The 14366-nt window shown below is 57.5% G+C and overlaps 1 protein-coding gene across 1 annotated transcript in view; it reads right to left on the bottom strand.

The window, feature by feature from the left end:
* The window catches only part of SHANK2 (SH3 and multiple ankyrin repeat domains 2), a 500779-nt gene that overhangs the window by 142710 nt on the left and 343703 nt on the right, over window positions 1-14366 (bottom strand). The window contains exons 16-17 of the mRNA XM_064576041.1: window positions 1833-1915; window positions 63-187 (exon numbers count right to left, since the gene is read on the bottom strand). Coding sequence (XP_064432111.1) covers window positions 63-187; window positions 1833-1915 — 208 coding nt within the window. The remainder of the gene's footprint in view (window positions 1-62; window positions 188-1832; window positions 1916-14366) is intronic.

The raw sequence follows: 14366 nt of genomic DNA, 5'->3' as shown, positions 1-14366 counted from the left end.
CCCAACCCTAAGAGAGTCGGCACTCTCCCCAAGCAGAAAGATATAAACACCCGTGTCCCTACCTCAATCAGGAAGTCCCCAGTCCTCAGTCCGGCTTGCCATGCCACCCCTCCTTCATCCACGGACTCCAGGTACTGCAGGGCTGGGAACGCCGGCGTTGGCGTGAATTCTTCAATGGGTGTATCCGCTGGGAAGACAAGGAATACCTCAGTACAAGCCTGGGTGGTGTTTCCAGGTTGGCAGCCCCGGCCCCTCAAGGGCCCCTGAGAGAAAGGGGGTGTGTATGTCTCCCATTGGAAGTGGGTGCTCCAGGCCTGCTCTCCCCTGGGAAGGGCTTGCCTCTCACAGTCATGGGTCAACCCCAACTCAAGCGATGAAGCCAACTGCATTTTGGTGCCAACATATCTCTTGGCCTTTCTGTTAAAAACACCGAATAATGTGCTCTGCTGTACATGTCTTTATGTACATGCCTGTCATTTTCTTTAAAAGCATCAGTGACTAAACATTTTCAGTTCTAAAAATGGAAAAGTTCCCCCCATAACCACACACAGCTCCAGAAACACCACAATGAACCCCTTGCCAAATTTATATCTACGTAGACTCGCAACCAAGGGAATTCAACTTGGAGCATGGACAGATCATAACGCTGACCCAGTGGGTGGCTGCGGATTTGGAATGTGCTTACGAATTCTGTCTGCAGGGAGCCCGGCTCTCAGCGACCACTCTGCGGCCAGCACCCACGGGAAGGCTGGGCCCCCGCTCCTCAGCAGAGCTGAGCCTTGGTACCTGGGCCCCACATGGCTGCCGAGCAAAACTCCAGGGCAAGAGATGGACTCCCCTGGGTAGTTATGAGCAGCCAGGGGTGGGTGGGTGGGAAGATGAAGATGACCCCAGCAGGGGGAGGGGACAGAACACCACTCAGACAGTCATACACACACACACACAGAGACACACACGGGGACAGATTCATCTTTTCTTTCTCTCTCTGGACAGATGGCTCCTGGGCAGCCTGTGTTTCGGGGCAGGTGGGGCTGCCGCCCAGGGAAGGAGGCCTTTCCTAGCTCAGGTGCAGGACCCGGCACAGCGCAGAGCCTCTGACATGAAACTTACACATGGCTTACCCACACACGCGGTGGACAGATGTCTCCTCTCCCGGGGAGCTGATGCCATTTTGTTTTCTTTTGAAAGGGAAGCCCCCAAGTGAAGGGCTGGTGTGTGGGGGGGTGCACTGCCATGGGATGCATCCCCAGAGCCCCCCACCCCAGGCCACATGACGTGTACGCTGCCGGCTCAGTCCACGGCGGAGGGGACCATCTTGCCACATTTCCTTTGCAAAGTCACCTTAGAGACGGGCACACACAGACGCCGCCGCACTTGGAGCCAAAGCCCACTCCCAGAATGGGGCAGTTCCTAGAGATCTGAAACTCAGCACCGGGTCATTCTGGATATCTGAGACCAGGAGCTCCAAAACCAGCCACAGTTGGGCTGAACTAAACCACAAAATATAGATTAAACCCACGATTAAAAAAACAAAACAAAACAAAAAAACGAGTGGGGGGAGGGAGAGAGAGACAGCGAGAGCTCGTTCAGAGCAATACTGTGCACAGAAAATTGAAAATATTCCTAAAGGAAGCCCCGATGTTTTCTGAGTACGGCAAAATATGTTCAAGAACATGGTTGTCTAGCAACCAAGTGCCCCCAGGAAGAAGGCTTCTTTCTGAGCTGGGGAGCATTTTCATATGGTATGCATACACACACACACACACACACACACACTCACTCACACTCACACAACATGGGAATGCACCCAGACTGGGAGCAGCCGCTCTTACCTTTCGCCCCTCGGAGCACGAATCCAAAACCCTCATTGTCCTTCTTCTGCAGGACCACTGTCTTCTCCTCGATAATGCAGTCACTGTAGAGAGAATTCCGGGGATAGCGACCATTATTGTAACCCGTCATCATCACCGTGGCTGATCCTCCGCCGGGGACGTTCATCATCATAGCCAATTAATCACCCTGCTCGCCGGATCCAGGCAGCATGGAGGAAACTAAGCAGCACAGGGAGCAGGAGGAGCGGAGGCAGCTGGGGGGGCCGGCGAACGGGATAGGCGGGCTCGGCACAATGGGGCTCGGAGGGGGGGGCCGGCAGAGGCAGAGCCGGAGCGGAGCCGAGCGAGCGAGCGGGAGGAAGGAGTCAGGCATGGTGGGGAGGCCACCGAGCCATGGCAGCGCGGGCTGGCTCCGGGCACCCAGAGGCAAAGAAAGTAAGTGGCCCAGAGCCACCAGGCGCAGCAGAGCCAGGGCACCCGGGCTGATGCATCTTCCAGGGGAGCCCGCTGAAATCAGCCAGAGGAGAAATGAGGCAGCAGGTTTTTGGTTTTTTTTTTTTTTCTCCTTCTTCTTCTTCCTGAAGGGGTTTTCAAAAATCAGATTCTATTTGCTCTCCGCACGAGCCGGCGCCGAGCGGCAGCGACCCCTCCCTCCCGGCCCGAATGAATGTGGTGTCCCGACAACCACCAGGGAGCCCACAATGCCACGGCAGCCTCTGCACGGCGTCATCCGGCACAGAGAAATCGCAGGCTGGCGGAGGGGGCGGCCGGGGCGCTGCCGGGGTGGGGGGGGCTCCTAGCAGGAGGAGGCAGGTCACTCCAGCGACACCAAAGCCATGGTGTTGAACGGCATGGTCTCCTTTAGGGGATGATGAGCCGTAGGGACAGGGAGCAGGGGGCTTGGGGGCTATCCCCTTGGACAGACGGCCCAAAGCCACACCGCCTGCCTCTTGGCACAGCATTTTTTTTTTTTTTTTAAAGGAAAGAAACCCAAAAGCTCCAACTTTGCTTCAGCTGCCAAAGCCTCCCATCATTTACAGTAAGGGCGCTTTGCCACATAACTGTCCACCCCTGGAGGCACCCGGGGGCGCGGGACAGGAGTGGACTTCCTGGCGGGCCACACGGCCGGGGCTGAACGGTGGCCCTCCCTCCCCACCTTCCAGGGGCAGCCTCCCCCCAGGACTCGCTGCTGCCCCGGAAGTAAGTAAGTCGGCAGCTGGAAGGCCAGGCCACTGCGCAGGGAAGGAGGAGGGGCAGGATGCTATGTGGAGAGGCTTTCTCCAGGGTCCTAAGGGGCTGGCCAAGAGAGGGCTGCATGCCCGGGGTCCTGAGGAATTCAGCAGGCCCCTGGCTTGGAGCGGGAGACTGGGGGACGCAGCTAGCCAACAGTGGGAGCAACGTGCGAACAGGCTCGAAGTCACAGACACCTGAAGGTCAGCTTTGTCCAGCACTGGACTCACAGCCTGCAGGGAGCGCAGGGCCCCAGCATGCAGCCAGCTGGGAGCAGTTCAGCCAACCCAGATCAGGCCCCAGGAGGAAAAGGGACAGGGGTGCTTGGACAGAGCGATGGGCTGCTGAGAGTTTCCCAGCGTGCAGATGAGGCAGGGGAGCCTCAGAGAGGCTGGGGGACACAGCTGGAGAATGCACGCAGGTCCTGACCCAGTCCCGAGCTCCTGCCCTTGCGGCGGACAAGCATGCAACAGAACTTGCCAGGGTGACCCTGTCTTCCAAGAAAGGGCTGGCAGAGTGCAGACACTTACTTTCACAGCTGACAGCCCATGCAATTGGGGATGACGGGTCTAGGGTGGTCTAAGACTCGAGGAGGGGTTCTGTCCCGGTGCTCTTGCTCTGCCTGCTACCCTGGGCACAGGGAGCCCCAGGGTCACACGGCTGGCCTGGCCTTTAGCAGGTGATGGGGCTCCCTAAAACCTCTAAACCTCGCCCTCGCATTGCAAGGCGGCAAGAAGCCATGGGGCAACTGTGAGGTCAGATGGGGCAACTCCCAGGACGGTGTGGTAGGCCAAGGGAGCCCCAGGGAGCCATCAGCTGCCATCAGAAATAGCAAAAGGCTGGCAGTTAGCCAGGACCTGGGGAACCACAAGGCAGGAGGAACTGGGGGCAGGCGGAAGCTCTGTAGTGAGCGGACCCTGTGCCCGGCTGACCACCTTCCTGTCTCCAGGAAGCCTCCCCCAACCAGGACGCAGACCTGGCCTGCCTTCCCACCTGCCTCGCTTCCCGCTGAACTCCTCAAGGGGGAGGGCCCTGGCCCGGTGGCTGCCTCGGGCACCGAGCAGGTGCCAGCCCTGCGACCCGCTTCTCTAGGGGAAGGCTCGTGAGGGCCCCGCCCTCTGCATGAGTAGCTGCTGGCCAGCAGCCCCCGAAGCCCCAGAAAGACGATGACTGCCCTGCGGGTCCTGAGCCCTATCTCCCCCGGGAGCACAAGCGGCCCCCGACACCCACCACCTGTGTTGCATTCCAGGCGGCGACCCTACCACGGGCTGACTCTGCTGGCAGGACCAAATGCCGCCTCAGGCTTTGTGCAGCTTGCAGGCGACCGTACGTTTCCTCCCCAATGTCCCCCCACGATGGGGAGCTTGTTGGGGCCAGCGCAACAGCACCCCGGTGACCGCACGGGGGTGGTCTGCTGTGGGGGGCGGCGAGGGGTGGCACTGGCATTGCAGGGAACTCGGCTCCGATCCCAGCTGTGCTCTGACCCAAGGTCACTCTGACCTTCACAGCCTCAGTGTCCCACTCTGCAAAATGGGATGAGGAGCAAAACATGCCCTGTGGGCCGAGGAGGAGTTGACGAAGTAACCTACAGCAGCCCAGGCATGCAGCACGTGTTAGTAACTGCGACCCTGCTCAGAGAGGGTTTGCACGTGCCAACGCCCCTCCTCCTCCTCCTCCCCGGGACCCCTCCCGGGCTAACGACGGAGCCCCTCTCTGAGCCCTCTGAGCCCTCCCAGCGACTCCTCCCTCGCCGAAGCATGTCCTGACTCCCACTTGGGGCTGCCACCATCTTGCCCCCAGTCCGTGTGGCTGCGTCCTGCTTGTTGAGCAAGCACCAAACTCCTTAGTCTCCAATACGAAGAAGGATTCTGGTCTCTTCCATCCTGCTTTACTTCAGGATCTAAGCAGCCCCCGGCCCCTGCCCCTCATGACCCCGTCTTATTTTTATTCACAGACAGACCTGGGTTTGAATCCCACCTCAGGCGTTTACCAACTCAGCTGCTCAGAGCCTCAGTGTCCCCACCTGCGAAGTAGAGGCAGTGATATTTGTCTGGCAGGCACTTTGGGGGGCAACTGGAACAAGGCCCCCTAACGGGGAAATGGTCGTCTCGTGCCCGATCCCTTGGGAGACAGGGCTCCTGGACGGCATCACCCCAGACGCCCGCAGTGCCCAGCAAAGGGTGCCACGCACCCATCACGTCCGTGGGCTGCAGCAGAACGGGCGTGAACACAAGGTAGGGGTCGAGCTTGGGTGTGTCAGGGGAGGCGGCGAAGGAACACCGCCAGCCAGTGAAGGGTCTCAGTGAACACGCCTCCAACTGGGACAATCCCTGGATCCTGGGTCGCATCCAGAGGGCAGGAGCAGCTCAGCATCATGGAGTGCCTACTGCAGGTGGTGGGCTGGGCCCAGGCAGCCCGAGACACAAGCGGGAGGGAAGTCCCAGGCCATTAGAAGCGGACGGTCTTTGTAGCAAACCGTGAAAAGCAGCGGGAGATCCAAATGCAAGCGTCGTTCCCTTGAAACAGGAGCTCACGTCTAGTTTCATCCGAACGGCACAAACGCGCAGAGTTCCCTCTACCCCCACAAATCAGACTGGGCATTCCCACCCCCGGGCCTTTGGGAGGAACCTGCCTGGAGATGAGAAACTCTCAGAGGGCTCCTTAAGCTGGTTTATGAATCTAAAAGCTGTCTCAGGATGACAGCCATGGCCACACGCGCAAGCTGTGGCAGGCGGACGCGGCTTCTGCAAGCTGCCTCGGGAGCTGGGCTGAACCCCAGAAACCAGAAGCCATGAGGCCTCAGCCCGGCCAGCCTGGCCGCGCACCAGCAGCCCTGCTCCCCAGATGCATCCCAAACGCATGGGAGCTGCCTTCGCGGGGACACTGCCTTGGGCCCCACGCTGCTGAACTTGGTGCCACCTGGTCCCTGGGGACACGGCCTGGTGAAACCAGCAGCCCAGCCCTCGTGACCACTCTACACCCCTGCTTTGCATCTGCCCCCTGCCCCGGACTCCAGTCACTGCCCGCCTTCCTGCAGGGTCCCCCCGGCTCGTTTTCACTCCCTGAAACGCTCTACCGTTGGCCTTGTCTTTTACCCAAGTGCTCATACATGGGCCCTTCACGCCTCACTGCCTTGTGCTCTGTGTTCCCTTTGCCTGCCATGCCCTCCCCACCACTGGTCACTCACAGGCTCTCTGCCCTAGGCAAAGCCATCCCAAACCCTCCCAACGACAGTCAATGTCACACATTCTCTCCCCAACGGTGCCTTTGAGCCGGGCCCAAGCCTCTGAGGGGACCCTTCTCACCCACTAACCCATCAACTGTGGGCTTCTTGGGAGCAAACATCAATGCCTTGCTCCTCTCTGAATCTCCCTAAGTGGCACAATGCCTATTCTTGGTGAGATTCTACCTGGGTTTGTTGGCTACACAAAAAAAACGTTACCTAGACGTGCCGTCTTCAAATGTGTTTTCTGAATAGGGTGGGAAGGCACTTTAATGAACACAAAACATCCCCTTCTTTGCCAGTTTCCTGTAGCAGGAGCTGCAGAAGGCAAAGGGGCGGGCATCTAGCCCCAGCAAGTACAGCTGTGCCGGCTGCGCCCAGTGTGACTACAGAGGGTACCGTTTACGTGATGGCCATCACAGAACCCTGTATTCATTATGGTTATTTGGGCACAGATGGAAGTAAAGTGCCTTGAGGAAGGGGCAAGCAATTTTTTCTAGTTCGTACAAAGATGGAATATAGGCCACTGGCTGCCTTGAAGAATGTAAGAGGTATCCACAGAGACCCACATCAACACTGGGAGACGGCTCCATTTTGAAGCTCTCCTGGGAGCCACGTGGCAGAGACCACGAAAGGTTTCCGTGTTCTCACTCACCCAGCAGTCCCGCTGCCCACCACAGTAGAGTTTACTGAACTCACTTGGAACAAGACAAGAGGATCACGGAAATCAGGGCTGGCCACACAGTGGGCCCCGAGTCCCCACGCCACTGGCGGGCCCGAACATACTCCTCCTGGCGTCTGACCCACAAGACCACAGGTGTCCAGGCATCAAGTGGCTACAACTGTGGCCCAAGGTCCACTTTCTCCCAGCGGGTCCTGCCACGGACCTACAGGGGAGGCAGCCGTTCACCTGGTCCGGGAGGAAGCAGGTGCCAAGGATGTCTGCTAGCGTATTTAGGATTCATCAGTCCCGAACAAGCTCCCTTGGCAGCGGCGCCTGATCCCGGAGGAGGGAGAGTCACAGGAAGCCAGGCCTGGGGTGGCTGAGATGTGCGAGCACGCAGGGAAGGATCACGGCGCGCATTTTAACCTCGAGCACGGGACTGTTGGGGTAGACCAGATGGCTTCACCCAGAGCCCTCCGGACCTGGGCTAGGATGGGACCATCAGGTCAGATAGCTACATTTCTTCCCTGCTCCACCGGGACTGGGTTTTGGTGTAGGGTTGAATGAAGTTCAGGAGCAGCCAGGACCAGGGGCTAAGCTACATTCATTAGTATACGAATGCAGCCATAACTCACTGAGTACCTACTAAGTGCCAGGGGATGGACTGGATACTTGGCACTTTGCGGAGACCAAACCAGGCCCAGTCTGGCCCTTACAGAGACATCAGGTGTGGTGTGTTGAATTGGTGGTCCCACAGAAGACGTGCTCAAATCCTAACTTCCCGGGCCCAGGACATGTGCCCTTGTTTGGAGACAGGGTCTTCGCAAATGTGTTTAGTTAAGGATCTCAAGATGAGATCCCCCCCTGGATTTAGTGAGGGCCCTAAAACCAACAACCGGTCCTTTTAAGGGAAAAGAGAGGGAGATTTGGGGCACAGAGGCACCTGGGTCAGAGAAGCCAGGTGAAGACAGACAGAGGCAGAGATTGGAGGGATGCAGCCACAGACCAAGGAACACCAAGGATTTCCGGCAAACGCTGGAAGCTGGAAGAACTGTGGTAGGGCCCCCCCTCCCCCTTGGAGGGACACAGCCCTGCCGACACCGTGAGCTCAGACTTCCAGCCTCCAGAACTGGGGAGAATGCACTTCTGTATCCTCAGCCCATGGTCATTTGTTACAGAAGCCTCGGGAAACTCTTACAACGGGCAAGTGGGAAGACAAGTATTAACTCCGACAGTCACAGGAGTGTGCAGGATACGGTGTTGTGAGAACCAGGCTGGGGGACTTCCTGTAGGAGGAGGGCTGACACAGGAGCAGGCGTGAATGGGTCACAAGGCTAGAGAGGTAAGAGGAAGAGGAGAACATTCCAGAAGGAGGTGGGACTACATGATAAACGTTTGGAGGTACACCAGAGAGAGGCCAATCACACAGGGCCGTGGGTGTCAGCTGCCTGCCCACCCAGGGCCAGGTCCAGGGAATGCAGCTGGGCGGCGAGAGGCTGGGGTGCAGGCCCGGGGCAGCCCCTGCTCGTCCCCAGTGTCACCCAAGAAGGCTACAACGAGAGAACACCACAGTTCCACCTTCTTCCACTAGCCCTTTGTGGCCAGGCCTGCGTCGTGCTGGATTGACCCAGGGGTGACTTGCACAGTGACAGGAATGTCCGACAACCACGTTCCACGATTCATGCCCAGGGTCATCTGCTGGTGCTGCTGGTCACACCTGTCCCAAGCCACCAGCGTGCACCAGATGTCAGACGAGGCACCAAGGCGGGAGGGCGCTGTGCCCGGAGTCAGCAGGAGTGGGCACACACAGACAGGGGGCCATGCCGTGAGTCGGGCGGGCTGACCCCCTTCGGGGCTGCGGGAGCGGCGGGGAGGGGTGCAGAGCTGCCGGCTGGGAGGCAGCAGGGACGTTGCAGCAATCCGGCCCTACAACCCAGCCCCTGGTGGCCTCAACGCTTTGTGAGGTCCCACAGACACGCTTGTGACCTGGAAAACAAAATCCACCGGCCGTGAAATCCGAAGAGCCAACAGCCACATGCAAATCGGCCCGTGCTTAATTGAGTGTCTCTGAAATCTAACGTGGAGTCAACCTCATTACTCCTTAAGTTTTGTATCCACAAACATATCACTGCATGCAAAAACCACGGGCAAATCGGATCTTCTCAGTTTGAAAGAATTTTTGGGTATGTGGCTGAGGGCAAAGAATTCGCAGGAGCCTCAGGGGAATTACCGCAAGGAGCTACTCACAGGCACACGGGTTCAAAGGCAAAATTCCCCAGATCACTGCAGAGCTTCTCCCCAGCGAGGTCCACCGCACGTGGGCCGTACATACGGTGGCGGGTCTGGGCTGGGACCGCTGGAGCAGTGGTGGGGGCCCTGGGAGGACTCCCGTTAGGGAGGCTGGTGCACTTATCGCAAGGAGCGGTTGTGGGGGCATCTCCGCCCTCCCCGGGGCAGGGAAACAGAAGCCCGAGAGAAGCCTCGTCTCGGTCACTCCCCTGGTGAACACATTCCGGTGACAGCTTCATGCAGGCAGGAACTGGGACACTATTAGAAAGAGGGACCTCCAGGGATGGGGAATGACAGTGGCTGTCCTAGAAATTTCCAGGCTCTGCCAATCAGGAAGGATGAATCTACACAGAGAGCCCGTCAGCTCCGCTGAGGGGGTGCCTGTGGCCTCAACAGGTGTCCCAGCTGCACAGAGATGCCAGGCGCGGGCAGGCGGCCCAGATCACCGCGGTGGTGCTGGCTCTAGGGCGGCACAGAGGGCCGCTCCATGGGCGGGCAGGGGCAGAGCCGGGGCTCATCCCTGGGAAGGCCTGGCAGCCGCAAGCAAGCGGGGGGGGCGGTGTTCCCCGCGTCATCTGTCACTTGCCGCTAAGCTGCTGCCTCTCAGCCCTTGTCCACGCTCGCTGCCACTCCCTGCATCCTGCTTCCTGGCCGGGGAGTACCTGGTGCTGCCCTCTTGCCTCCCCCGCCCCACGCAGGCAGGAGGCTGCCCTAATTCCCGGGCGAGATGAAGCCCACGTTCGGTGCCATCTTGGTGTTCTGAGACACAGCCTGTGCACGGCCTCTTACGTCACGTGCAGGAAGTTAGGAGTGTGGCAATTCATTCACAACTGACGCTGCTCCTGGCTCCTGAGAGCCCATCTTGCTCCACGGGCAGGGAGGCGGCATCTCACGGGGCACCGGTGAGGACATGGGCTCCGTCCCCATGGAGCCCACACACCCACTCAGCAGAGACGCACTCATACAGGAGGATCTGTGGCTCCAGATCGGCGATTATGAAAACACCCTGCCTGGTGTTCCTCCTCATCGCTAACGTGATAAGCAATACAAGTTTTTCCTAATAGAAACAATAATGTGCAAAGAACTTGATTCAAATTAAATTGTCTCATTACTTTGTAATATATCACCCAAAAGCATTTCCTAAGTACTAGCAGGCATGTTACCTGCCAAGAGCGGCTGGTGCAGAAGACAAAGACACAGCCGAAATGCGAACAAAATAACGACGGGAGGTGGTCATCGCTCCCTGCGGAGAGGAAAGGAGATGGGGTCTAAGAGGGAAGACGGCCGCCTTGGAACGGGAAAGGCTCAGGTGGGGACCCCAGCTGGAAGTGGGGCCTTGGACAGGACCCTCGCCCACACTGGGCTTGGATTTTCCTGTCTGTAAGATGGAAAATCAGAATATTCCAGTAGGCACTTGACACTTCCTGACTCAGAACGAAGCCTGAACCCGGGACTCTCACATACGATCTGCGAGCAGATGAGGTGACCCAGTGCTCTGGGCAGCCCAGGACACAGGGAGCTTTCGGTTTTTAAAACCAGGCTGAGGGGCGCCTGGGTGGCTCAGTCATTAAGCGTCTGCCTTCGGCTCAGGTCATGATCCCAGGGTCCTGGGATCGAGTCCCACATCGGGCTCCCTGCTCCGCGGGAAGCCTGCTTCTCCCTCTCCCACTCCCCCTGCTTCTGTTCCCTCTCTCGCTGTGTGTCTCTCTCTCAAACAAATAAATAAAATCTTTAAAAAATAAAAATAAAAAAATAATAAAAATAAAACCAGGCTGGACCTGGCCAAGCTGGGAGGAGCTGGGTGCCCCCCTCCATCACTGCCTGCAGGAGGGCTCGGCACCCACAGCTCCATGAAACCTTCTCCCACGGTCTACCTCCGCCCCCCTCCTGGCCCGGCGGGCAGTGGGATCATTCACGGTGGAGAGTCCATGAAGCTGGAGGGGGACGGTCTGCCTAGGGCCACACGGCTCAGCCAGTAGCAAGTCCAACTTGTAAACCTTTGCCTTTGGTCCTGAACTGAATATTTTTTTAAAAAACAAAAAGTCAGGGGAATAGTACAACCGCCTGACATTTCGCTAGGAGTGCGGAAGGGGGCTGTTTATGACTTTTCTTCCTGTGGTAATTACAGCGAGAGGCCAGGCCTGCCCCATCTGTTGGTCTTGAAACTCACCCAGAAAGACCACGCTGAGTGGGCTATGGGCAAACCATTCCCAAGTCCCTCAGGGAGCGGTGGACTGACGTTGTCCACAGCTCTAACACTGGAAGCTGTGTCCTTCCGTGGGAGCCAGACCGAACGTAGGCATGACCCTCCTGGCTTTGGAGAGGGGTGATGAACTTGGGCTGGGTGAGGGGCTTGGGGGCCCACCTGGCCAACCAGACAGCACTGACCTCTAAGGTGAGAGGGCATGAGACACCCAGACCAGGCCCCGGCTGGAGCGTAGGGTCTGGCCATTGCTACCGTCCACCCCCAGACCACCAATCTCTTCCCATAGAATATCTTGTTTCTGTTCCCAGGGCTAATGCTTATAGAAGAGGTTGCCTTCACCAAAGGGGCAGTTCTAAAGTTGCTCAGAGTTTGAAATAGACACATTTTCACGGGGAGCACCTGCGTAAGTCCTTCGAAAGGGGCTCTGCAAACATTCTAGATCAGGGGTTGTCAAACTCCTTCTGTAAAGGGCCAGAGAGTAAATATTTCAAGCTTTGCAGGCTCTATGGTTCCTGTTACAGCTACTCACTCTGCTGCTTGTGGCTCAAGGGCAGTCACGACACTATGTACATCAACCGGTGGGCTGTGTTCCAATAAAACTTTATTGACAACAAGCAGCAGTGGGTCAGATTTGGTCCTGGGGCCAAAATCCCGGCCCAAATGTTCTAAAGCCACTTGAATTGACACAAACGATACGTATACTTGAGTGCCTCAAAATAACTCCCCTGTGACCACATATCACAAAAGCCAGGAAAAGTCTTAATCCTCCTACACAAGCCATACTTACATCACTGTATACAAGTACCTAGTTTGACACGACATCTGAGCTTCAGAAAAGACCTAAGGAAAACACTTTTTAGAAATGAGGTCATCTGTCAGATGCCCTAGAAAGACCCAGAAAGATCATATGGAGAATCTTCCCTGAAACACAAAGAAACATGCCCCTCCTCACGAGCAGAGCCAAAGCTAAGGAGGCCCAGCAGCTAAGAACTGGGGCTTGAACGTGTGTATGAACGTTCTACTGTTCAACAGCGTGGTTAGTTAGGTAGGGGCCATGCTTTCCAATCCCCATTTCAATTAGTTGGCCATCTGCCCCATGAGAAGGTCTTCTGGGGCACGGCAGAAGCGTGCTGTTCTTGGAACACGCCCTGCATGCTCACTGTATGTCAAACTCCTATTCATTCCTCAAAGCCCACTTCAGCAGCCACCACGTCCGGGAGAGCCCTGTCCCTCCCACGTGCCCGCTTCCTGGTGCTTCCCCCAGTCGCTTCCCGCTACGGCGGCAGGAGGAGTCAGAGACTTACTCTCTCAGCCTCCCTTGCCATTATGGATGGTCACAGGGCGTGCTTTAGGCCCATGAAACTCGAGGGCAAGTCTCCAGGGCCCTCTGGGTAAGATTTTACTTGTGGGAGAGATTTAGAGGGGACGCTTCCTACTGCCTTTTCTTCCCCTAAATCCTTGCTTGGGATTTGCTCTGAGGGCACGTGCAGCCATGAGGGAGAGGCCAAGAGGCTTGCAGAGATGCCGCTGAGCCATGGAGCGGCTCCTAGACGTGCCCTCCTTCAGGCTTGCCACGGACACCTCGGCCACTGTGAGTGGGTCCTTGTTCTTTGCAGCCAGAAGCTTCCTAATGGACATGGAACACGAGCAGAGCATGAGCTGGAGCAGAGAGGGTGGGGAGGTTGCCTGTCAATGAGAAGATCCGAGCAAATGACCAGAATCGGATGCTAAGACTTTCCAATAAATCAAGTAGCCTGCAAGCTCTGTTCTGGGCGGGAAAGCCTCATCCAGACGCCTTCTTCTCCGAGGACTGCTCATTAGCTGCAAGGACTCAGGATGCCCTGGTGACACAGACCCGAGGCCCCGCACCACCTTCTATTTCCCAGGGGAAGATTTAATTACAGCCCCTCATCTCAGATTGACTCAGTTCAGAAAGTGGAGGCTACCAAGAGGTGGTTTTCGTGATCTCAGCCAAGACTGGTATGCTGTCGACCACGCAAGGACTCCGAAAACACCCCAGCTGCTCCTCGGTCTGTGGCAAAGCTCGTGCACTGTGTGGCGGGGACAGACAGACACAGCGGATGTGGGAACCTTCTAAAGCTCCTGCTGGAGTAAAGGATGTTAGACAGATGGGAGCTTCGCCCCGGTGTGGACCGGCCCCTTTGACTGACAGAAGGGAAAACTGGGCCAAGGCCTGCACCTGACCAAGTCGATGGCGGGGCGAGGACTCTGCATCTTCTAACGCATCCTGCAGCCTCTGTGGCCAACATGGCCAACTGATGGGCTTTCAGTTCTGGAAAAGCGACTGAAATGGAAAGTGTTTGTGGTTCCGCTTGTCTAGCTGAGCGGCATGCGTCTTCCTCTTGAAATCAGCAAGTGTCACTGAGCCTTCTCTCTCCTGCACGTCCCAGGATGTGTGGTGCTTCCCACTGGGCCACCACACACGACCCCGGGAGTCCTCCTGGCCCAGGCAGGGCTCAGAGGTCAGACTCCTCTAGAGCCGGAGAGACGCCCCTACGCTCTGTTCCCCATAAGCTGCTGTTGCTTGCACTCACTTCTGCCCGTGAGCTGTTCCCCAAGGAAGAAGCCGTCTTACAGAGCAGGCTTTTGTCCCCGGCTGTGTGTTCCTCTTCTGTGCAGGATGCGCCCCTCCATCTGCTCCCTGCCATGCCTCTGCCTGAGTTATCAGGGCCATTTCCCACGGCATCTGGATAGAGCTGTCGGCGCAGGAAGTTGGCGAATCCTCCAGAGACGTAAGTCAGCCCGGCCGCCAGGCTGCAGATGGTCTGCGTATCCAGGGGGCTTCCAGGAGTCTCCCCTTAACGTCCCAGTTCTTCGGGATTTCCTGATCGCCCGCCCCCTGCCACGTGCCTCATTATTCTTTATTAAAGCTGGAGTCCCAGCACATGGCCGGCCATTCCA

The sequence above is a fragment of the Mirounga angustirostris genome, unplaced genomic scaffold, assembly GCF_029215605.1.
Source record: "Mirounga angustirostris isolate CCGP_5_RB_7025 unplaced genomic scaffold, mMirAng1.0.hap1 SCAF_13, whole genome shotgun sequence".
NCBI lineage: Eukaryota > Metazoa > Chordata > Mammalia > Carnivora > Phocidae > Mirounga > Mirounga angustirostris.
The sequence above is the reverse complement of the archived record's forward strand: the minus strand, read 5'-3'. Positions and strand labels throughout refer to the sequence as shown.